A 26271-nucleotide genomic window follows, 5' to 3' on the forward strand; every position below is an offset into this window, starting at 1 on the left:
TAAAAAAGTCTGCAAATAGTTTTATTTTCCTCACTTTTATATAACTTGTGAATATATCAATTTCCATCTATATACACATACATGCGTGACCATTAGGCCATATAAATATATACAGGGCTCACTCCATATGTGAAGTTATATAGCTGTATGTGAGCACATACAAAAAGATGTGGAGTGTCAGTCATTTGTTTAATAAGGAAAATCATAATTAAAGGCAGGGCCAATAAGTTATTTCACATTCTGCCATGCAGGGATTTCCTAGTGAAGACTGGGAAAAGAGGTCTATCCTCTCCCCTCAGAGCCATTGTCCTCACCTAGTAACCACGCACATGAGATTTTATGCCTATGCTCCTAATCAATGAGACAGCAGCCTAAAATCTTAGGAGAGTTGGCAATGATGGGAAAAGATCTTTCTAACACAGAATATGGTGATGTTTGGTGGTGTGTATGAGACAGACCTAAAACCTGTTTTCTCCAGAGGGCCAGCCTCAGGAGATCTGTCCCAAAGACAGTGTATAAAAATAAAAAGAAGGGCAGGCTAAAGAAAATGAGGCTATGTGCCAATGTAAAACTGGCTCTCTGTAGACTGTGGTTTGTAAATAGAGACCCAACACAATACAATATATGTGCTGATACAAATCATGGTTAATTTATACCAGGTCCCTCCTAACCATGGTTTACAAAGCCCACGTTGGTGCATAGTTTACGTTACTGCACTGGTGCATATGTAATGTGAAAACAATAAAACAGGACAGAAGGGGTAAACTGCAAGAGGAGGAAGCATTTGCTCACAAGGCTGGCTTCGAATTTGCAGACTGTGGATTGCAGGGAGCAGTTATGTTTCCACTTGGTTGGAAAGGTTTCATAGAAGAGAATCATTTTGCTAGGTGGAGATTTTGTGTTTCCATTCTTTATCTGAAAGTCTCTTCTCTCTTCCACTGGAGGGGGATTCAAAGCTCACCGCCCTCACAAAGTGGGTGGAGCATTTCGGCTCCCAATAAGCTCACAGGGAAGGGAAGAACAGTCCATGTGCATGACAGCACTGACTTGGGGGCCCCAGACCTGTCATGCCTCCAAGAGAACCTGTGGCTCACCGCATGGAAAGGTGTTTCGATCTGTGCTTTTTTCCACCCAGAGTGGGCAGGAAACGCCACCTGGGTTGGGATTCTTCTTTGTCCAATATGGTATATGTTCTGTAAGGAAAATAAAAAGGGATGAGGGAGATCAGATAGGAGGCACTCACTCAATAGGTTGCTTGCAACACAGGTTGCTACAATATCCAAATTACCTGGCGTTAGTAAAAGTTTCCTTCCCTGTGCATGAGGCAGCTGGAAATATGAGCTCCACTTTTAACAAACACATTTTCTCAATGTGATATGTAAGAGCTGGAAGACTGGGCTCATGCCCAATGCCACTACACCAAGTCCGACTGGGGAGTCCCCACTGGCACACCCCAAAAGTAACAAAGTGTTGTGTCTTTACTATTTTTTTCTTGGGAGCCCAGAGTGGCTGCGGCAACTGTTGGGGGTACTTGGTCATTCGTTTTCTTTTTATTATTATTTTTATATGAAATATTTATTAAAATTTTTGAAATATAACAGTAAAAATGAAAAAGAAAAATACAAAATAAAAACAGTTAAAAACATACATTTTTCCTTTTACTTATTTTCTTTTAACTTATTTCCCGGACCTCCTCATACCTCCCTTTTTTGTATTCCACTTCAATTAATTGGTTCAGCAAATCCTTACCATTAGATTTTAACCTATTTATAACCCTTTTTTTCATATTCCCTTAAATCATTACAGCTGGAAACCCTTTAGTTGCTATCCAACATCATTCTATCATTCATTAATTTTACAATATTTCTGTAGATAGTCTTTAAATTTCTACCAGTCTTCTTCCACTTCCACCGACTCTTCTCCCTGGTCTCGGATTCTGCCAGTCATTTCTGCCAATTCCATATAGTCCATCAACTTCATCTGCCATTCTTCCAAAGTGGGTAGATCTTGTGTCTTCCAATACTTTGCAATAAGTATTCTTGCTGCTGTTGTGGCGTACATAAAAAGAGTTCTATCCTTCTTTGGCACCAATTGGCCGACAATGCCCAGAGGAAAGGCCTCTGGTTTCTTCAAGAAGGTATATTTAAATACCTTTTAATTCACCAAAGGTGAAAGAATGTACCTTCCGTTTCTTTACATTTCCAGCATTTATTATCGGGCAAATGATAAATTTTTGCAAGCTTGACTGGGGTCATGTGCCACCTGTATATCATTTTCATAATATTCTCTCTTAAGGCATTGCATTCCATAAACTTCATACCTGTGGTCCATAACTGTTCCCAGTCAGCAAACAAAATATTATGTCCAACATCTTGTGCCCATTTAATCATAGCAGATTTCACCGTTTCATCCTGAGTATTCCATTTCAACAGCAAGTTATACATTTTTGACAAATTCTTAGTTTTGGGTTCTAGCAGTTCTGTTTCTAGTTTTGATTTTTCCACCTGGAAAACAATTTTCTTATCCAAATTATATGCCTCCATTATCTGATAATAATAAAACCAATCTCTCACTTTGTTTTTTAATTTCTCAAAACTCTGCAATTTCAATATGTTTCCTTGTTCCAAAATTTCCCAATATCTCGGCCATTTGGCCTCCATATTGAGCTTTTTCTGAGCCTTCGCTTCCATCGGTGACAACCACCTTGGGGTTTTATTTTCAAGTAGATCCTTATATCTTATCCAGACATTAAACAATGCTTTCCTGACAATATGATTTTTAAATGCTTTATGTGCTTTGACCTTATCATACCATAAATATGCATGCCATCCAAATACGTTGTTAAAACCTTCTAAATCCAAAATGTCTGTATTTTCAAGAAGTAGCCATTCTTTCAACCAGCAAAAAGCTGCTGATTCATAATAAAGTTTAAAGTCATAGAATCATAGAATCATAGAATCACAGAGTTGGAAGAGACCACAAGGGCCATCGAGTCCAACCCCCTGCCAAGCAGGAAACACCATCAGAGCACTCCTGACATATGGTTGTCAAGCCTCTGCTTAAAGACCTCCAAAGTAGGAGACTCCACCACACTCCTTGGCAGCAAATTCCACTGTCTGGCAGGGCAAATCCACCTCTTTCCTTTGCATCAGTTAATATCTTAAATTTTACTCTAGGCTTCTTGCCCTGCCAGACAAATCTAGAGATATCTCTCTGCCACTTCTTGAAACAATCCATCTTGTCCACAATTTGCAATGTCTGAAACAAAAGCAACATTCTAGGTAATACATTCATTTTTATCACAGCAATACGACCCAACAATGAAAGCTTCAAATTTGACCAAATTTCTAAATCTTTTTTCACTTCCGTCCAACATTTTTCGTAATTATCTTTAAATAAGTTCCCATTTTTGGCTGTCATATTAATCCCCAAGTATTTCACTTTCTTAACCACAATCAGACCTGTCTCAATCTGAAACCTCTCTCTTTCAATCGGTGTTTTTCTCTAAAACCTTAGTTTTTAACTTGTTCAGTTTAAATCCTGCTACTTGACCAAATTCTTGAATTAATTCTAAAACCCTTTTAGTGCTAGATTCTGGCTCCTGTAACGTCAATACTAAGTCATCTGCAAATGCTCTCAGTTTGTACTGTTTGGCTCCGACCTGTATACCTTTAACCAACCGGTCCCTTCCAATCATATTCAGCAGAACCTCCAGGACCGATATAAAAAGCAGTGGGGAGATTGGGCACCCCTGTCGAGTCCCTTTTTCTATCTTAAAATTTTCTGTCACCACATTATTTACAATTAATTTAGCCTTTTGTTCAGAGTATATTGCACCTATACCATTTTCAAAACCTTGGCCTACCCCCATCCCCTGTAGGTTCTTCTTCATGAAACTCCAAGAGATATTGTCAAAAGCTTTCCCCGCATCCACAAATATCAGAACTGCTTTAGTGTTTATATTCACTTTTAGTTTTTCCAAAATAATCATTCGTTTTCAGAACAATGTCTTCATGAGTTTCTGCATTTAAGATGAAACTCTGGCTGTGAAGCTGGATTGTTTACACAGGTTCAAAGATACGACAGTGAAGTCATGGACATGCGCAGTACGTTATGTGAGTGTGACTAAGAGAGACTTTTGGTTTTGATCAGCTGAGAGGATGCAAGCCGATCTGTCGCTGTGGGAATCCACAGCAGTCTCTGTAAACAGCAACCATTAAGCTTAATGACAGGCAATATAGTAATCTGCCTAGAACAATTGTGTGTTGGTCATTAATCAAGACTAGGGGCCGATTTCCTCACGCTTCACTGTAGACTGTATTTCAACTCTGTTAAAAGCCTGGTCAGAAGCGTGCTGGGCGAATCTGTTTATAGCAGCTATCACGCCATAAACAGCCACAGCAACCCAGTCAGATGAGTGGCATATATATTTTTTTAATCATCATCATCTTACCTACACTGACTGCTGCTGGGGGCAGGCTCACCAGATGAGATGGGTTCATTGGCCCGCACAGATTTCCTTGTAATCCTGCTGATCAGCCCTTTGACTTTGCCCCAGTGAGAGTGGTCCTGAGAGAAAGAGGACACAGTGTGGAGAGACTGGGTCTATCCCAGGGTACATGACATTTATACCAGCCATAATCCCAACATCGCAGAAATGAAACCAACAGCCAGGAATCTTTGATCCCTTCTCTGCCATTTTACTGAAGGGAAGGACGTTAGTCTTGTGTCTACTGCCAAGAGGATTAGAGATCACCTGTGGGTGACCTGAATGCTACCCAGTTGGTGGCTACCCACGCTCTAGACTCGAGACACTATACCACACTGCCTCTTTGTGCCATCAGTCATGCCTCTCCAGATTTAATTCAATCTGGGAAGTTTTTTGAAGAAATTTTTTTTTATTTATTTATTTATTTATTGCCTAATGGAACACAAGAGACCTACCTTGAGCTTCATGCCTGGTGGCAAGGTGTGTGAGCCCCCATCTAGCGGATCCAGCAAACTGGGAGAGCTGGCAGAGTGGGCCGTTGACTTCTGAGGGCAACCAGCCTTGTTCCCTATGGCAGCAGAAGGGTATGTTAGCCCAACACAATCAAATCATAAGAACATAAGAATAGCCCTGCTGGATCCGACCGAAGGCCCATCTAGTCCAGCCTCCTGTTTTTAATTTATTTATTACATTTATATCCCCACCTTTCCTCAAGGAGCTCAAGGTGGCAGATATGGTTCTCTTCCTTCCCATTTTAGCCTCACAACGGCCCTGTGAGGGAGGTTAGGCCAAGAGACTAGGAGTAGCCTACGGTCATCCAGTGAGGTACATCCAGTGGTCCAACCCTCTAACCCAGGGGTTGTCAACCTGGTCCCTACTGCCCACTAGTGGGAGCTTCAGGATTCTAGGTAGGTGGGAGGGGGTTCTATGGCACAAGCTGAATCCTCCTTCCATCGAGCACCGGTGGGCAGTAAGGAAATCCATCAAGGAAGATGCATTAGTGAGCAGTAGGTGTAAAAAGGTTGACTACCCCTGCTCTAACCACTACATCACACTGGAACCATAATTTAACTGTGGACTCTGCTCTCTTCATGAACCCAGTGTGCTAAAAGGACTGCCTGAATCAAGGCTCAGTCTCATTTGAGAACGCGTTTAATCAGAAGGTGGAATCTTGTTTCCTTCTGGCTTTTCAGCTTGTTGCCAATTTGCCTCCATGTCTAAATTCATTATATTTTCTCAGATAGACATCTCCCAAGAGCATGTTCTGAATGTAACACCTAAATAGCTCCACTCATTTTTGTTCTTGATGACAGTTCTAAATGTTGTACAGTGTGACAGATCACTTTTCTTACGTGTGTTAAAATTTCCAATAAAAAAAACCTGAAGGACCTGGAAATCTGTTTATACTTATTCTACTGATCTGAATAAGTTAACTGCAACTTTGAAGCTACCCAGCTCAACTGGTATTATATCCCTTTGTTACATTGATGAATTTTATGAAGCAATGCATTTTTAGGAACAGAAACAACTTCACACACACAAAAAGGTAGCAACAGAAAATTTCTTGGAATTTTCTGAGAAGTTTCTGCTCCACCACATCACAACTTTCAACCTTTTTTCAAACAAATAGTTTCAAACAACCTGGTTTCAAAATGATAGTTCAGTGTTATCAAACTCCAGCTGTAAATTACCTCAGATTAATAAGAATTCATAAGGGATGCGGGTGGCGCTGTGGTCTAAACCACAGAGCCTAGGACTTGCTGATCAGAAGGTCGGCGGTTCGAATCCCCGCGATGGGGTGAGCTCCCGTTGCTTGGTCCCTGCTCCTGCCAACCTAGCAGTTCAAAAGCACGTCAAAGTGCAAGTAGATAAATAGGTAACGCTCCGGCGGGAAGGTAAACGGCGTTTCCGTGCACTGCTTTGGTTCACCAGAAGAAGCTGTACACCGGCTCCCTCAGCCAGTAAAGCGAGATGAGCGCTGCAACCCGAGTCGTTCACGACTGGACCTAACGGTCAGGGGTCCCTTTACCTTTACTAAGAATTACTTAACATATACCCACAAGAGAAAAAAGTGACTACCAATGTTGGTAGTCTTATGTTAAAGCCCTGACCTTTTCATAACTTATTTAAAAAGCTATCAACAATATTCTTAGAAAACAACTGAACCTGGATCCAGCATGTTTTGTTAACATTTCTAAAAGGGAAAAGGGTTTAAAGATAAGAATCCTATTTGTCATGTGATCACAGTAGATGAGTATGTTGCCTCAGTACCAGAAACGTTTGCATGCTCTGGCTAAGATACTCTAGTACTCAGGATCAGGGCCAATGGCTTGTCTTTAAACCCAGAGTCAAGAGCTCACCCAGGTTACGGGCTGGGCTCCGTAGCGCCCGCGTGTCCGAGGCAGAGCGGGCCCGGAAGTGGTGGGGGTGCCAGGAGTCAGCCGACTTGAGATGCTCCGCTTCTGCCACCTCTTCCATGGTTGCTGGATCCTCAGGCTGCATTTCAAGTCTCATCAGCCCAGGGCCATCTGGCACATCTTCAGAAAAGCCTTCCTGTCAGACAAAATGGAACCAGAGTTGAAGAAAAACCATTCTAGAAACACATGTCTGGGGGACATATTTCAGGTTCAACAGCTGAAATGGGGCTAAGATTAAAGAATGGGGAGATTACTGATCCCAGGACCATGGATCCAATTGCAAAAGAGCCAGTCTGGTTAGAGTGCATAGCTGTGACCTGTGAGAACAAATCCCCTGTAGGCACAAAGCTTGCCTCTCTCAGACTACCTCACAGGTCGTTGGAGGGGGGGGGGAATGTTGCTCTCTGCTTCTTATATGTGATTTAAAAGGAAGTAATTAAATAAAATGAGCCCTTTCAGTTCACAGAGTGTGTTTGTGAATACTGCTGATTGGTGATGTTGGTTTTCAATATGCATAGGGTAATTTGCATTAGAAAATTTTCAGTTAAGCATCAGAAAATGTTGTGAGATAATAGAAAAAGACCTAATTTTTATTTGCTTGTATTTGGTGCTTTTTTAAAAAATGTCCACCACCAAACTTGCCTAATACTGTATTTGCAATTGGCTCCTGTGCATTCTTGCTAATGAATGTATGAAACTAAAATTTTCCACAGAAAAATAAAGCACTAAAAAACGTCTGCCCAACATACTGCTGCTGACCCACTGATGAGTCAAGTCCAACACATGAAAGCAGCTCATCTCTTTGGCAAACGAAATTTATGGACTATGCCGAGCTGGCGAGATTAACAGGGAAAATTCAAAACCAGCAGGACCAGATTTTCTGAAGGACTGGAAGAAATTTATGTTATATTTGAAAGAATACTGTAATTATTTAACATCGCTGGTAGGGTTATGGAAGTTTTGTAGGGAGGATTTTATAAATTATTGTGAAGATGACTGAGATATGGATGTAAGATTTGAATTATAGCAATAAGTATAGTAATACAATTCAGAATGAGAAAGGAATTTAGAAAACCTTTAGAAGGGGTTGAAGAAAGTCTCAGGCGATAATAGCCAAAGATTTGCTATGTTGTTTGTAAGTTGTTATGTTGGAAAATATGTGTACAAATTATATTAAAAGAAAGAAAGAAAGGAGCTCATCTCTGCCCACCACCACTTCCTGCCCCCAATGTCCATACTGCCATCTCCTTCCTACAACAAATTTACTCAAAATCAGCATGAACTTGTTTCAATAACCCTCTAATAAACAGCCCTCAGCCCTTTCTCTCACGTTCTCAGATTCCTGGACCCGCACCCGGCACTCCATAATCTGCTGCTGATGCTGAAGTCGAAGGTTGGCCTGCTGGAGGTGGGCGATCTTCTCCAGCATCTGGCAGATGTGCTCCAAGTACCGTAAGCCCTGCCCAGGCATGGTCAGCAAAGTCTCCTGCACCTAAGAAAGGAGCCAGCATGGGCCATCAGGGATATGAGCTACTTGCACATTCCGTATACAACAGACAGCCAACAGCCCCAGAGAGAAGCAGTCTAAAGTGGAGAAGGAGGCGGCAAGCAGCTCCTGAAACAGCCCTGCAGCATCATGCCAAAGGCTCATCTCCCAGTGGCGGAGCAGATGCCTATGGGAAGCCTGCAAGCAGGACCTGGGCTAACAGCCCCCCCACCCCACCCTCGCTTGTGATTCCCAGCATCTGATATTCAGGGGACTACTGCCTTCAATAGCAGAAGCAGAAGATCACTCTCATGGGTTACTGATATCCATATCCTCCATTAATGGGTCTCATCCTCTTTTTTGATCCCATCCAAGTTGCATTCTGTGGGAGTGAGTTCCATAGTTTAACTATGCACTGTATGAAGAAATACTTATTTTTGTCAGTCCTGGACCTTTCACCTAAGTTGAGTTAGCCATTATGAGCGGGGAAGAGAAAAGAAATATAGGATTTCCAAGGTCTGCCTTAAGGAAACAGATGGTGCTGGCTCTGAACAGATTGTAGTATCAAAATTTCACATTTATTACACCAGGATGGATTTCAGTGCAGACCCTGAACTCACTTGGGAATGTAACTGGAAACATCTCTAAGCAAAGGGCATCAGATGTGGGAGCACAAACTGACGTGGCCTGTCTTTTCATCCAAAGTATTCAACATTGCTTAGCAAGACCAAAACCTCAGTGTCAAATATGAAAAATAGCTGTCATTTCCCACAATACAGTGGTACCTCGGGTTAAGAACTTGGGTTATTTCGTTCTGGAGGTCTGTTCTTAACCTGAAGCACCACTTTAGCTAATGGGGCCTCCTGCTGCTGCTGCGCTGCTGCCGCGCAATTTCTGTTCTCATCCTGAAGCAAAGTTCTTAACCCGAGGTACTATTTCTGGGTTAGCGGAGTCTGTAACCTGAAGCCTATGTAACCCGAGGTAACACTGTACAAAAAAGCTTGTGCCTGACTATTTTTGAGCAGATGGATTCTATAGTTGAACTAGGGAAGAGCTTTATGGGTGCAAGAGTCCAAGCTGGCTTATGTGAAGCAGCCATGCTAGAGGATTGGTTTCTGGAATGCCAGCTTTATTCTGATATTAGGGAACAACCACAACCACACAGATACACAAACCACTGTTTGCATACTCTAACAGGCAGTTTAGATGTATTTTACTTTGTTCTGATATGGTCTATGGACTAATTCAGTAACTTTGATGTATGTATGCATCTAGCTCAAACTCAGGTGAATCAAGACTGGAAGGCCAAGTAAGTTCTCAAGTGCCCCAGCACCTTCCTCCTAAAAACCGGGTCAGGAAGTTAGAGGGCAAGGACCTTGCCACATTCCAGCAAGAGGCAATTAGGCAAGGTATTGTCATCAGGCGGAATGGAGAGCATTTCCCATACGAAACTGCCCCACCTAGCCAGTGGGAGGAGAGACTGGGATGCAGCCACCACACAATCCTGGGTCCCTAAAACTCTGCCAGCCAGTCATAAAAGCCGCCTTTCCAGCCATCTATAGACCTGCTTCCCAGCACACAGCTATTCCTTCTCCAAACAGGAGACTAGCTTGGCAGAAATAAAAACCCATTGCAAAGGAACCTAGAAAAGGAAATAATAATAATAATAATAATAATAATAATAATAATAATAATAATAATTTATACCCCACCCATCTGGCTGAGTTTCCCCAGCCACTCTGGGCGGCTCCCAATCAGTGTTAAAAACAGTACAGCGTTACATATTAAAAACTTCCCTGAACAGGGCTGCCTTAAGATGTCTCCTGAATGTCAGGTAGTTGTTTATCGCTTTGACATCTGATGGAAGGGCGTTCCACAGGGCGGGTGCCACTACCGAGAAGGCCCTCTGCCTGGTTCCCTGTAGCTTTGCTTCTCGCAATGAGGGAACCGCCAGAAGGCCCTCGGCGCTGGACCTCAGCGTCCGGGCAGAACGATGGGGGTGGAGACGCTCCTTCAGGTATACAGGACCGAGGCCGTTTAGGGCTTTAAAGGTCAGCACCAACACTTTGAATTGTGCTCGGAAACGTACTGGGAGCCAATGCAGATCTCTCAGAACCGGTGTTATGCGGTCCCGGCGGCCACTCCCAGTCACCAGTCTAGCTGCCGCATTCTGGATTAATTGCAGTTTCCGGGTCACCTTCAAAGGTAGCCCCACGTAGAGCGCGTTGCAGTAGTCCAAGCGTAAGATAACCAGAGCATGCACCACTCTGGCGAGACAGTTTGCGGGCAGGTAGGGTCTTAGCCTGCGTACCAGGTGGAGCTGGTAGACAGCTGCCCTGGACACAGAGTTAACCTGCGCCTCCATGGACAGCTGTGAGTCCAAAATGACTCCCAGGCTGCGCACCTAGTCCTTCAGGGGCACAGTTACCCCATTCAAGACCAGGGAATCCCCCACAACAACCCGCTCCCTGTCCCCCAAAAACAGTACTTCTGTCTTGTCAGGATTCAACCTCAATCTGTTAACCACCATCCATCCTCCAACCGCCTCCAGGCACTCACACAGGACCTTCACCGCCTTCACTGGTTCTGATTTAAAGGAGAGGTAGAACTGTGTGTCATCTGCATACTGATGAACACCCAGTCCAAACCCCCTGATGATCTCTCCCAGCGGCTTCATATAGATATTAAAAAGCATGGGCAGCTTTTGGCCAAACCATGCTTAAAACTGGAAAACCTGCTCAAAGGATCCTGGGAAAGAGGACCTGTGCTTGGCTTGGCTTAAAACAGCAGAGTAGTGCACCTTTCTCCCCACTTACCTGTCCTTGTGGGCTCCATTCCTCTGGGGTGCTGTTGCCAGACAGCATAGGAATCAATTCCCCTGCAGCAGCATCCACATTCTCGTCCACGCTTGCTGCCCAGTGCAAACGATAGGAATTCAGGCCCTCCAAGTCCACGGGGCTACGGGGCCTCTGACCCAGCCGCCCGGGGGATCGACGAGGCAGCTGGTGCTTCTGAGACCGCTGGACCACCTGGGCCAACTTCTTGCTGGCAGAGAGATTCCGGCAGTAGGCACGATCCTGGATGGGACCCAGGTCCTCCTGCTCTTCACCTTTGGGGAAGCCTTGGCAGGGAGCTGCAGAAAGTGGTGGAGAGTCTTCCATCGAAGGCTGGAAGCCATCAAGACAGTCCAAACAGAAGCTTTTCTCTGAGCCCTCCGGGCTGGAGGGAGAGTGATCGTTGCTGGTCATTTCAACACCAGAATCCTCCGATTCAGATTTGAGGAACCTCCCGCTGATAGGCAAGAAGCCTAGCTGGTGGGGAATGGGTTCTGTTAGGGAGCCAGCCTCATCCAATCGATCCACCCGGCTGTTTTTCTTGCCATCCAGCTCCATGTCAAGGGGGCACTGGAGTTGAGGTTCCTGTAGACTCTGAAACATGCTGACTGAGGTCAACACCACGCAGTTCTCTACGGGGCTCCAGGCACTAGCTGAGATTTAGAAGAGAAGCAGACATTGTTGAGACAGAGGCCAACCCTGCTCCACAGATCATGAAAAGCCCAACACCTGGATCCAAGTAAATATAGTGCCTTCCCAACAGATAACTCCGCCCTGGCCACTCTCCTCCCCCCAAAGCTCCTTTGGACGAGGAAATGTGTGTGCTTGCAACATATGCATTCCAAGAATATTCCTCATGCACCTGAATCATGCTGGCCTTTGCTTCAGACAAGGCGTGGCAGAGAAGGAGGAGCTGAAGACGGTGCTAAGGAAATAAATCTTGGGGGAATAGCTTCGGCACAAGTATTATTGCACATGGACCATGAATGGCGTGTGCCACCCTACTGCCAAGACTTGCCCACCTGTCTTCAGTCTCTCAATCGGTCTGTTCAAAAAATTATGTAACTGGGGCTACAAGAGAGGTCTTGTGCAAACTTTGTGGCCCTAGCAACTTTCACACATTCTACTTAATTTGATGGCAGGGTTCTTGCTGTTAGCCTGTAGAAGAAGGGGTGGACAATCTATGGCAGGGGTTGGCAACCTGCGGCCCATGGGGGCAGTTTAACTAGCTCACGAGCCGCCCCCAAACCGAGTTGCCCACTCAGAGTCATCACACGCACGCAATCCAGCCCACAGAGAGATCTCTGTGGGACTTGACCGGCCCAGGCAGACCAACACCTTGCCGACCCCTGATCTATGGCCTCTGCCTAATTTCCCATGAGAGTGGGGAGAGCCCAGAGGGAGAGAAAAACATCACACTGTGTGCAAAGGAGGTTATATAAAACAAATACTAAGCAGTTAGACAACAAGAGGAACAGCCATTTTAGATCTGGTCCTAACCAATGTTGATGACCTGGTTAGTGGGGTAGAAGTGGAAGGATCATTAGGCGCGAGTGATCATGCTCTTCTGAAGTTTACTATACAGCGGAAAGGAGCAGCCAAGCATACTAGGACTCAATTTCTTGACTTTAAGAAAGCCGACTTCATAAAACTTAGGGAAGTGCTGGGTGAGATCCCATGGACAACAATACTAAAAGGAAAGGGAGTTCATGATGGCTGGGAGTTTGTTAAGAGGGAGATACTAAAAGCACAACGTCAGGCAATACCAATGAGAAGGAAACATGGAAGGTGCCTAAAGAAGCCAGGGTGGCTATCTAAAGAACTTTTAACTGAATTAAGATTAAAAAAGGATGTGTACAAAAAATGGAAAAGGGGGGAAACCACCAAAGAGGAATTCAAACAAATAGCCAGCACGTGTAGACACAAAGTCAGAAAAGCTAAAGCACAGAATGAACTCAGGCTTGCTAGAGAGGTTAAAAGCAACAAAAAAGGCTTTTATGGGTATGTTCGTAGCAAAAGGAATAACAAAGAAACAATGGGGTCACTCAGAGGAGAAGATGGTGAAATGCAAACAGGGGACACAGAAAGGGCTGAACTACTCAATGCCTTCTTTGCCTCAGTCTTCTCCGATAAAGAAAACAATGCCCGACCTGAAGAATTTGGAGCAAATGATTCAGCAAAGGAAACACAGCCCAGAATAACTAAGGAGATAGTACAAGAATATTTGGCTAGTTTAGATGTATTCAAGTCTCCAGGGCCAGATGAACTGCATCCAAGAGTATTAAAAGAACTGGCAGATGTGATCTCAGAACCACTGGCAGTCATCTTTGAGAATTCCTGGAGAACAGGCGAAGTCCCGGCAGACTGGAGGAGGGCAAATGTTGTCCCTATTTTCAAAAAGGGGAAAAGAGAAGACCCAAATAATTACCGCCCAGTCAGTCTGACATCAATAGCAGGGAAGATTCTGGAGCAGATCATTAAGCAAACAGTCTGTGAGCACCTAGAAAGGAATGCTGTGATCACCAATAGTCAGCATGGATTTCTGAAAAATAAGTCATGTCAGACTAACCTGATCTCGCTTTTTGACAGAATTACAAGCCTGGTAGATGAAGGGAACGCAGTGGATGTAGCCTACCTTGATTTCAGCAAGGCATTTGACAAGGTGCCCCATGATATTGTTGTAAAGAAGCTGGTAAAATGTGGTCTTGACTATGCTACCACTCAGTGGATTTGTAACTGGCTGACTGACCGAACCCAAAGGGTGCTCATCAATGGTTCCTCTTCATCCTGGAGAAGAGTGACTAGTGGGTTGCCACAGGGTTCTGTCTTGGGCCCGGTCTTACTCAACATCTTTATCAACGACTTGGATGATGGACTCAAGGGCATCCTGATCAAATTTGCAGATGACACCAAACTGGGAGGGGTGGCTAACACCCCAGAGGACAGGATCACACTTCAAAACGACCTTGACAGATTAGAGAACTGGGCAAAAATAAACAAGATGAATTTTAACAGGGAGAAATGTAAAGTATTGCACTTGGGCAAAAAAAATGAGAGGCACAAATACAAGATGGGTGACACCTGGCTGGAGAGCAGTACATGTGAAAAGGATCTAGGAGTCTTGGTTGACCACAAACTTGACATGAGCCAACAGTGTGACGCGGCAGCTAAAAAAGCCAATGCAATTCTGGGCTGCATCAATAGGAGTATAGCATCTAGATCAAGGGAAGTAATAGTGCCACTGTATTCTGCTCTGGTCTGACCACACCTGGAGTACTGTGTCCAGTTCTGGGCACCACAATTCAAGAAGGACACTGACAAACTGGAACGTGTCCAGAGGAGGGCAACCAAAATGGTCAAAGGCCTGGAAACGATGCCTTATGAGGAACGGCTAAGGGAGCTGGGCATGTTTAGCCTGGAGAAGAGGAGGTTAAGGGGTGATATGATAGCCATGTTCAAATATATAAAAGGATGTCACATAGAGGAGGGAGAAAGGTTGTTTTCTGCTGCTCCGGAGAAGCGGACACGGAGCAATGGATCCAAACTACAAGAAAGAAGATTCCACCTAAACATTAGGAAGAACTTCCTGACAGTAAGAGCTGTTTGACAGTGGAATTTGCTGCCAAGGAGTGTGGTGGAGTCTCCTACTTTGGAGGTCTTTAAGCAGAGGCTTGACAACCATATGTCAGGAGTGCTCTGATGGTGTTTCCTGCTTGGCAGGGGGTTGGACTCGATGGCCCTTGTGGTCTATTCCAACTCTATGATTCTATGATTCTATGACTTTCAGAGCGTGTTTGCAGCCACCTCACAGACATTGTTTCAGTAATCTTTTCAAACAGCCCTCTAAGGTAGACCAATATTATCTATAATTATTGTACCAAGGAGGCCTAGAGAACTCAGCTCGCCTAAGGTTATCCAACAAGCTTTTAGTAAACAGAGACATCTGAACCGGGCGAGTCCCAGTTCACAGGTTATTCCTTTTTACGATATGCTGGTGACACTCAGCTCTGCTTCTCAAGATCTAAATTGGAGAGACCAGTTTCTGGATGCCGCGGTGGGATGGATACGGGGAAATAAATTTTGCTTGAATTCTGGCAAGTGGTTCTCTTTCCCAATAAATTGGTCCACTGCCTGAGTGGATGGGGGTGACGAACACCCTCTGAAGCAGCAGATACACAGCTTTGGGGTGGCTCCTGGGTCCAGCTCTGTCGCTGGAGCCCCAAGTGAACTGCTCTGAGTTACAACGGATTCAATTAATCCTCCTCCTCCTCACGGCGAGGAGCGCCTTTAGCAGACTTCTGCTGCTAAGACAACTGTGCCTGTTCCTGGACTGGAACAACTTATCGAGGCTGAAATGCACTCTGTGTGAGGCTTTCCTTGCACTTGGTCCAGAAACTGCAGTTAGTGTAAAATGCTGCAGCCTATTAGCTAAACAGGAGAGAGTATCTTTGTGCCTGCACTCCAAGATCTGCCCGTTTGCTACCAGACTGAGTTCAAGGTGCTGTTATTGGATCAAGGCCTTACCCCAGATGTGCCAACTCAATCACTTCATTATCTGCAGAACTGGCACTTCTATAAGAGCCACAAAACATCCGTTCTGCGCTTGTAAGTTGTTCCTTTAGTGCGGGATCACCTGCATTTCATCAGGCAGGTATCATCACTGAAACCTTTTAGACATCTGCTGAAAACTCTTCTGTTTCGGCAAGCCTAACCAGACATTTGATTTGGTTGCATCTGTTCTTGGGTTTTTAAACTGTTTTAAAATGTTTCAAGTATGTTTTTTCTTAACTCTATTTTTTGTTAAAGAAGTGTTTGTCACCCTGGGCTCCTCTGGAGGTAGGGCAGGATAAAAGTTTCAAAAACAAATACTCCTGTGCCCATGCTAAGGCCTTCCATGCCTCCTTTAGCCCTGCTGATGCTGCAGTGAGCCCTGGGAGATGCAGAGCACCTGAGTGACAGGTGCCTCGTCCTTCCCCCAGCACCATCTCCACCCCCAATACTGCTACTCTACTGTGGCCAGCAGGACTCCCAATTTTTATCCCACAGGAAGGTTGGGAGAGGAGGGTGGGCAAAAAGGCCAGCAAAGAAGGAGGTGCAATCTGTCTCCTGGAATTATTGGAGGCATTACAGGATCTTTAGGTTGCAATCTGGCAAACAGGTAAAGTTGGCATTTAAGTGATACCAGGCACCTGCAAGAATTCTCTCTTCTGTGTAAACCACTTGGCAGGGTATTTGGGGTTTATCCAATGCTAATTCTATTCAAGAGTTGAAATTAATGAACCTATGTTATACATGTCCATTAATGGCAATGGATTTACTCTTGAGTAGGAACCCCACAGAATACAATCCTTTCTGTTTCAGAATTAACTGATTAGTTTAATTTCTATTCCTCCTTTCCTGGAGACAGTGCTCTCCCTGACCAAAATAAAATCCTCAGCCGCCCTGCGACTAGCCTCCCTTCTAGGCACTGGCCAGACCCAGACCTGCTTAACTTCAGGAAGGTGATTGCATTGCAGTTAGACAAGTTATGTTAATTGCATCCTTGGAATGTTTGCTTCTGAGCTGCAGCTTCAGAAACAGGAGTTTCCTCCATCCATGTCCATGCATGCAATTTAAGCCAAAAAAGGTAATTCCTAAGCCTTTGTGTTTACAACAACATGGATGGTTTTTATTTTTGACTCCCTTTACTGACTAGCACAAAGATAACTCTGGAGGTATCTCTTAACACTTGGATTAAATAAATACCAAAGAATTTATATTTCATAAATACAGTGAACAGAAATGTGGTAACTGCTAAGAATCACCTGCATGTCAAATAAAGTTTAGGTTTTATAAGTCAGGATTGCATTTTTTTAAAAAAATTCCCCAAATTTCCATTTTTAACATTTATAGCATAGAATGAAATATATGCAGCACAAAAAGGAAAAACCGAGGGATAACAACTGTGAAAAAACGTGGTGGAGAATCTTTTTTTAGCCCAAGGACCAGGCAACCTTCTGGGGGCCACACGGTGATGGCGGACAGCCTGGACCAGAGGCAAAAGCAGACAGGATAAAGAAAGTCAACTTCCCATAGCACAAGAGGCTCGTTTCTATACATACCCTTCTCCATCCACCATCCAGACAAGAAAGAGGCACCATCAGAGTTCAATAACACATTCTAGCCAAGAAAACATACTCAAAAAGGGTATGATCTACAGCAGTTCCTGGACCAGGATAGCTTGGCCTTGGTAAACCATCCTAGTGACTTCCTGTCTGGACTGCTGCAATGCATTCCACATAGGGCTACCCTTGAAGATGGCCTTGAAGCTGAAGTTAGTGCAGAATGCAGCCGCCAGGTTGGAGGGGACCATGTGTTGGCAGTCCTGGAAGTGTGGCACTGGATGCCAGTGAACTACCGGGCCCCATCCAAGGTGCTAGTGCTAGCATACAAAGTTGTAAACAGCCCAGGACCCAAGGATCTAAGGGACAGGCCTTACAACTGGAAGGAGAGGCCCTGTTGTGATTCGGCTGCTGGGTGCTGCTCTGCTAGCACTGACCCAGAACACAGTTACTTTCTTGGTAGCAGTCCCTGCTTATGGAATGAAATATATGAATATGAGTTGTGGGGATATTTGGTTTGCTTTCAGAAGTTCCCAGAATTCATTTCATATTGCATGGTTTTTATCATTTTTTGCTGCTGTGGGCTCCTTTAGGATGGGAGAAAAATAAAGTAAATAACTCCTGGTTCCCTCTGCCAATCAAAACATTAATTTCAGATGCCTAATTTAGAAGAGAAAAGACAGTCTTTTGGTTGTGTTGCTGAAAAAGTGGGAGCCTACTGCAGATGGTCTGTCTGCTTGCAGTTCTGCATGAGGCGTCCCCATTCCCTCTACTTGCATTCCAGGTGGTAGAATCACCCAGACCAGTGGGGGGACACTTGAGTCCAAGTCATTATGACTTCCACCACACTTTTAGTACTAGTACTACTGTGCCATTCTTATCTAAATGAGCCACACAACAAGCTAGGCATTCCCAACAAGGAATACTACATTTAATTTATTGGATTTTTATTTCACTAGCCAAAAACCATGGCAACACCCAAAGAAGGAAAAGGAAAGGAAAACAAAAACAAACAAAAGACAAAGAACACAGCAGTTGCTACATATGCAGTAAAACCATGGTCAAATCCACCAAATTTTCTTATTACACAGAATAAAAGGTAATTCTCAAATAAAATGTGCACATTAGATCTCAGAGTCCCCTTTGCAATTGACCACTAGCCCATCCACCTCTTTCCTCCTAATCCTCCTACCAGCGGCCGGGGTATAGAGAGCCTCCTTAGAAGCCCCAGAGTCATCAGTACCACTCAGCAGCCATTTCACCCTCTCCGCCCTGGTTAGACTAGGTTCCAACAAAGAACCCGGAATCAGGGGCCCAGTGTCTAGAAACGCAGGGTCACTCCCTTGACTCTAGAAGCCTCTCTCGACTGGAACAAAGTGGCCTCAAACATGCAGGGTGTATCAGATATGGTAGGGGAGGAAAAGGAGCCCTGTTTTGGATGGGGGTGGAGGCACTTTGGCAGTCTGGCACAGGAATTTAGATTTCTGCATCCAACTCACATTCTGTAAATAGAAATCAATTGAATAAGATAATGAGCCAGAACCTCTTCAAAGAATGTGTTGCTTTTGTCCACTGCGTCCACGGGAGAGGAGTTTTTAGAGGACAGGATGTTTGAGCCAAGCTCTGGAATTATTAGAATTACAGCGCTAACTGTACATGGCAGAAGTAAAAAATAATAATAATGGGGGCCACAGAGCCCTATCCTCCAAAAGACAATGTGGCATAGAATTCTGAAGGCTGCAACTGATTCCAGAATAAATATGTTGGAAGTTTTTTTTGCCAGGTCCATGACTTGTGTGTTAATGGGGGAGGGATTGGATTTTGGCAGTGCTCAGGAGCAATCTCCCCTTTTGCCTAGAAGCTGGCATGGACGTTAAAATGCTTAAGTTAAGACCTCAGTCTCAGGTGACATCTCTATAGCAAGCACTCGTGCATCTACACCACCAGCACAGATGAGCACAGATGCCATCACTATCTGTTTTTAGGTGCCAGGCAAAAACATCCTCTTTCTACCCAGGCTTAGGGTTTTTAATTGGAAAGGTAGTTCCTTGTTATGCCCATCTTTTAAGTGGGGTCCACGTAGAGTACAGAATAGGACTTGCTGCTTTAAAATATTGTCAGATGTGCATTTCAGTTTTTGTGCGTTGCTGCTTTCATCTGATTTTGTTGTTTTATTTTACTGTGTAACTCACTCTGAGGCACTTGAATGCAAAAAAGGAACAATCTGATTTTCTGAGAAAACTAAGTCATTCTGCAACAATGCCAGTTAAGTATTCCTTCCCCATCCACGTGCACCAAGAGCTAATTCTGCATGCAGCAACCTTCCTCTGGACTGCCCAGAAACATCAGATGCAAGACCACAGGCAGAACGAATGGCCAGGGCTCAACCCACACCATTCCCAAGTACGGGCAGAAGGTGGGGGACACAGAAGAGAAACAAGGGGCCCATTGGTGTCCATCCCTGACTTGCCAAAGAGCTAAATTCCTTCACTAACTGAAACAATCATATTATTTGTTTAAACCACAGTTTCCTAAGTTGACCCCATGGGGGTCAGTGGGATTTTGCAGGGGGTGGGTGGAAAATAAGTTTATGAGGTATACTGCAAGAAACACAAAAATAATTAGGAACTTCAAGCTGCAGAAATAAAGGGCACAGGGCATGTACAGAACGCACATCCTTTGCCAGTGAGGAACCTCTGTATTTAACAATATGATTCCACAGTCCAGCAGCATTCCGTATTTTTAAATTGTTATGAATTCCAGTACAGGAGACTGAGGAATAAATGTTTATTATATAGTCATACTTACACTGCTAACAATTTGGGTTGGAGTCAAGGACAGCTGTACTAGCTCATCAGGGGAGTCAATGAACTCACACCTTTGGGAAACCCGGATTTAAACCCTTCCTCCTCCACTGCCTCTTCTGTCGGGACCCAGGCCTGCCCTCTGGTACTCTGCCTGGCACCTGGTGCCCCACCCCCACTATATAAGCAAACAAATAAACAACTCTGCATCGTGGAGGCAGTGGTAGGATCCCAAGTAATGGCTGCTCCTCCTATCCAACTCACTCTCCCTCCCCCCAGACAAGCAGAGCCCAATAACGAAGATCCATCATTATTTCTCCCTCTCCTTTTCTGGCATCCTGAGAACATAAACACAAGCATATCTCCGTCTTTCATCAGCCTGGCTGGACTTTGCAGTTCCACTGAAGTGTGGAAGAATGCGCAGCCCCAAGAGGGCCCTGCAGGGAAACAGCAGAGCTGTTTGTGGAGGATCTGCCATCACCTGCAATCTGAAGCAATCATTTCAACCAGCAAAACCAGCACAGCTCCATCAAGAGCTGTCAGCCCCACTGGTCCTGCTACAGAGACCTCCACTCTCTTGAGCCAGCCAAATGCTTAAGGTAGAAGGGCGGGGTGGGGAGGGGGGAGAAGCAGGAGGAGGAACAGGTACTGGAAGAAATGAGAGATGAGCCGTTTGATCTACATGGTCAGAAGTCTCTCCAGGTGGAATGGATCCAAACCTTCACCTTCTCTCCTTCCAACTGTACCCATTTAGTAATACCAGTACCTGCTTTCTGAATAGCAGTATTGGCAACTTGTGAGTAATGAAACCAAACTACACTGACCCAGGAGGAAATTACATTAAACTTAAAAAGACTTGGGCTCCCACTTGTTCTGCATCCAGTGAGCTGGTTTGGAAAGCAGTGCAAACTCAACAATATCCTGTCGTTTCTTACTGCTTCCCAACCCTGTCCGGCTGTGCTTAAAGCCAGTCATGGGACTGTGCCTTGCTTCCAATATTTGGGAAATGGGATTGCTGAGTTGTGAAATTTGAAAAAGTGCACCGAGTTTTGAAATTTGCTACAGGGAAATGTGACGTTTCTAAAAATGTGCTTGGGAAGCAGAACCTTGCATTAACAAGGATAGTTGGTGGACTCCCACTCCCATCACCACAGATGGCTCAGCCAATAGAGCATAAGAGTCAGGGTTGTGGGTTTGAGCTGCACACCAGGCAAAAAATTCCGGCATTACAAGGGGTTGAGCTAGATGACCCTTGTGGGTCCTTCCAACTTTATGATTGTCTGATCTGATTCAATATAGGGTGGCGATGGGAGTTGCAGCCCAGCTACATCTGAAGAATCCGTTGCTCTGTCCCTGCTCCCGCCAACCTAGCAGTTCGAAAGCACGTCAAAGTGCAAGTAGATAAATAGGTACTGCTCTGGCGGGAAGGTAAACGGTGTTTCCGTGCGCTGCTCTGGTTTGCCAGAAGCGGCTTAGTCATGCTGGCCACATGACCCAGAAGCTGTATGCCGGCTCCCTCAGCCAGTAAAGCGAGATGAGCGTCGCAACCCCAGAGTCGGCCACGACTGGACCTAATGGTTAGGGGTCCCTTTACCTTTTTTACATCTGAAGAGTCACAAGTTCTCCATCCCTGTTGGGACAAAATTATGGGCCAGTTCACACGAGTCAGCGTGGCATAGTGGTTAGACTGGGACTGAGGAAACTCAGGATCAAATGCCACCTCAGACGTGAAGGCACTGGCTGGCAAAAGGCTACTCACCATACCTCACTGTGCTGTAGTGAGGATGAAATTGAAGAGCCATGTATTCCACCTTAAACTACTTGGTGGAAATACCGGTAATTGTTCATGATGAGAATATGCATTGATAGCAGGCCCAGGGTCTACTCCAGCTTTACAGCAGATGGGTTCTGTCTCACAGAAACATTGCTAGGTCTAATGTACTATTTTTCCATTCCTTGGAATGTATAATTCTTATCTGCAGACTGCAAAGAACTGGGACACTGAAGTTAGGTAGCCAATAATGGGAGCAGATAAAGAAATAGAAGGCCCACACTATCTTCCTTTTCAACTGAAGACATTTTGTTCTAATGAGCTTTCCCATCCCAGCAGAATGAATGAATCTTCGCCATCAATCTATTCTGTACAGCTTTTGTTTTGTTTAGTTTTGACTACGTATATCTTCTGTCTTTGTGTTTTGTTGTTTTTATTGTACATCACCTTGAGGCTATTGTTCACAACAATGGCCATGGATCACGAAAGTCTCTGATCTGAGCTTTTGCCAATGGCTGATCACAAGCTTTTCTCTACAGCCATGAGGACTGGAAACTTGTATCAAAGTCAAGTTTCCAAATGTTGTGCAAGACACAATATTCCACACTTGCATAATAAACTTGTACACATACCTACAAACACCCAAGTCCTTTTCACGGAGCAACAGCTCAAATGCTCCACAAATCTCACTGTTGCTCAACCAGCTGAATTTCTGAATATGAATCTGTCATTTATGGCAAAGTGAGCAAAGCTAATGGTTCAGCTCTGCTCATGGTTGAGCACCGAGAAACCAGTTCTGAAATGTAGTTCTGCAAACTGGACAAGAAAGTAAATCTGCTACATTTAGTACACATTCAGACTTACTTCTCAGTAAACAAATAAATGAGCAACCTTATGTACACTCAGAAGTTCTACTATATTCAATGGTGATTACTCAGAAGAAAGTGAACACAGGATTGGAGTCTAAATCATCCAGCACATCTATGCAACCTCTTGTATGCATGGGCATTGGACCTCAACTTTTCTTAAGTTTTACAGTGTGGGCATATTCAAGTCTAGGAGCCTACATGGAAGCAGTGAAGAAAGGGGATCTCTATTGCATCACTCCGATCTCTAATACAGTACTCCAATACCAACTTTTATTTATTTAAAATTGTATTAATCACATTCATACCCCATCTTTCCTAGAAGCAACTTAGGGTGATGTTCTTTGAGGTTATCCTGTTTTATTCTAATAAACATGCAAAAGAGGTTAGGCTGAAAAAAACAGACACTTTGACCCAGTCCCCCTTAGCTTTATGACTGAGTGGAAATTTGAACCCAAATCTCCCCAGGCCAGAGTCCTACAGAAACACTACCAATTAAACCACAAAAGCTAAACAAACAACAGAAAGTTTTCCCCACCGCCTGGAGGGAAGCATTCAGGCACTGGAATGAAGCTCGCCTTCTCAGTCTGGTCCCCAGCTTGTATGTTGTCCTAACTTTTCCTCCCAGAAAATAACACACACATTTTGCAAGGCCATTGTGTTTAAAAACAAGATAATCACATCCTAAATAAAAGAAAGACAAGGGACCAGATGCCCAGGCCAACTTATTTCAAGGTCTCCTACATTTGTGTGCACACACAACTTTCTTTACCAAGGGCATAAAATACATCTTTGAGCCTGTCTTGCAGTTATGCAAACTTGTGACTATCACAAATGTGACACAGAAAGAAGAACGCACCCAATTTAAGTGCCACCCCCAATACCTTAATATGCCTTTCTGTTTTGGGCATTGATGCATCCTGCAATATAAAAGCAAAACGAATTTTGGCAGGAAATATATGCAAGCAATATAAAATTTAAACAGACGTACTGCTTTTCTGTTTATCAAAACTGCAGGACAGGCAACATTACTCTTAAAAGCCGTGGCACGTTCATCAAAGAAAAGCACAAATGCATCCTGGGCGTGTCTGCCTTTAGGCTCAATAAGTCTCAGAAGAAATACACGGAGGTCAGCACACAATTCAACAGCCATTTGCACGTCCACTTGCGCTGGAATCCTACGCACACTAACCGGCGGTAAACCCCACGGAGCTTGGTGAGGCTTACTTGGGAGTAAGGGTTCCTAAGACTGCATTGGTAAAGGCATTCGCGAGCAGCGTCGCGCAAAACAGCCCTCGAAAGCGAGACGAGAGACTTTCTTTAACAGGACTCCGGAGACCAGAAGGGGCCGCGGGACGGGTCGCCCGGGACCCCGCAAGCCAGAAACCCACCTCCGCGCCCCAGAGGCGCCACCGAGAAGACGCGCCGCCTGCGCAGCATCTCGCGGCCGGAGAGGAGGAGGAGGAGCAGCAGCAGCGGCAGCAGCAGCAGCGCGCCCGAGCTTTATAGGCGGAGGGAGGACGCCGCTCCCGTGACGCCGCCAGGACCCTCCCCGGGGCAGCCAGGGACCCCCCCCCCCAGCCTCTCTTCTTACGACAAAAGCCTTCGTGCATCTGAAGATGAAGTGAACGGGAGTCCCCCAAAGCCTCTAACCCCCTCCCCAAAAAAGGGTTGGCCTTCGTTTTATTTTAAAAGTATTCATTTCTTTATTTGCAGAATACCGTAAATATATATACAGTACTACCAACGTTAAGAAAACAATGGACACCGAAAAAGCCAACAATAAAATAATTATTACTGCATTTGTTAGTCACTTTAAGCGTCAAGGTAAAATGCAAAGGAGCAAAACCAAGTAAAAGCTGATTTAAAAACAAAATGTTCCTAAAACGTCCCACCCTTGTTAAAAGATGAGGACAGCCTTTGCTTTGCTAACCTTGAACTTTTCCTGGAAATACCGTATTTATTATTCCCACATCCTCGTTCCCAGGATGGTGAAGTATAAGATACAGTGAGCAACCACAGACATGCCCATTTTACTCATGGAACGAAATCAGCTTTCTTGTTTTAGTTTGCTTTAAAAATGTGCCTGAAGTAGTTTTTGCCAAGCTGGGCTCTCCATTTGTTTTAGCGCCAACTCCTGTCGCCTCCCGCCAGCACATCCCCTTGACTTCGGTGTGACATGCTCACAGGTATGGGAGATTGTGGTTTTACAGTGCAATCCGATACATGTCTACACACAAGTAAGCCCCCTTGGGTGCCATGGAATTTACTCCCAAGCAAGTGCAGCACTTCAACTGTATAGAGTAAGTTCCTCTGAACTGAATAGGACTTTTCTGAGTAGACATGTATAGCCCTGTGAAGGCATACCCTGTGAACAACACACTGCATATTTTGACATACCTCCGTTCCTCCTGGAAGTGACAAGGATCCTCTCGGGCCAATGGCCATCTAGTCCAACGTTCTGTTCAACGAGGCACTGCTTCTGTTCTCTGTCTTGAAGCTTCAGCATTCAGCTTAACCACATACCCACAAGTTTATGAGAGAGGGAGAAAACTTCTCTATCCAGTTTCTATATATGATTTTGCAGAGTTTTATTGTGTCATCATCTTACTTGCCTTTTCTCTAAGAGTCCCCCGATGCTGTAAGCTTTCCTTACTTCCACCCTTTGATAATTTTCATAGTCCTTTTCTGAACGTTTTCCAACACTACGATACCATTTTTGAAGTGAGGTAACCAGAATGGGACACAGTCCTCCAAATGTGGTTGCACCATAGATTTATATGATGACATTATGATAGCAGAATATTTATTTTCAGTTCCTTTCCTAATGATCCCTAGTGCCTTTCACAGCAGCTGCACAGCATCTTCACCAAGCTCTCCACTAGGACCCCAAGATCACATTCCTCCTCAGCCACCTCCAGTTCAGACTCTATGAATGTCTTTGTGAAATTAAAAAAAATTGCCCTGATAAGCAACATTTGACACTTGTTTGCATTGAATTGCATTTGCTATTTTACTACCCATTCACTCTGTTTGGAGAAGTTCATCATTGTGAATGGTTCCTATTTCCATAACAATGCATGCATAATATCTGCCTCAAGCAAACCATTTTGCTGATACCAGTCACTGGGCTTGATTGGATACAGCATCTTTCCTTCTACTCCTCACCCCACCCACCCCCTGCCATTAAGGGTGCTGGGAACTGTAGTTCTGATAGATGTAAACAACACTTACCAGGATTCTATAGGGCAAGAATGTCCAAAGGCCGTTTGGGGGGCCTAATCTGGCCCACTGGTCGGTTTAATCTGGCCCCCACAGGCAGTTCCTTCCTGTGGTTCAACAATTCTGGGGTAAAATCCTAAAAAGGGGGGGGGGGTAATCAACTTTGGGGTAAAATCCTTTAAAAAAGGTGAACAACTTCAACCCTTAAAAAAGGTGAACAACTGGTGGGGGGGGAATGCCTTCATGCATGTTCACTTCTTCAAATCTGGCCCTTTTTGAAA

At 44.6% G+C, this 26271-nt stretch overlaps 1 protein-coding gene across 5 annotated transcripts; it reads right to left on the reverse strand.

The window, feature by feature from the left end:
* On the reverse strand, window positions 1-25310 carry LOC309519785 (uncharacterized protein C8orf58). Of its 5 annotated transcripts, none has more exons than XM_082200912.1 (7): window positions 25169-25310; window positions 11209-11879; window positions 8237-8398; window positions 6850-7042; window positions 4945-5057; window positions 4458-4569; window positions 1-1193 (listed from the first exon to the last, which is right to left on the reverse strand). In XM_082200912.1, coding segments are annotated over exons 1-7 (1362 nt in total). In that variant the 5' UTR covers window positions 25278-25310; the 3' UTR covers window positions 1-1191. The 5 variants fall into 5 exon arrangements, with proteins under 5 accessions (XP_082057038.1, XP_082057036.1, XP_082057037.1 ...); XM_082200910.1 differs by having other exon boundaries at window positions 4454-4569; window positions 25169-25298; XM_082200911.1 differs by lacking the exon at window positions 25169-25310 and adding an exon at window positions 24160-24241 and having other exon boundaries at window positions 4454-4569.
* Between the last annotated feature and the right edge of the window lie 961 nt (window positions 25311-26271).

Source organism: Podarcis vaucheri (genome assembly GCF_965113315.1).
Source record: "Podarcis vaucheri genome assembly, chromosome: 15".
Lineage (NCBI taxonomy): Eukaryota > Metazoa > Chordata > Lepidosauria > Squamata > Lacertidae > Podarcis > Podarcis vaucheri.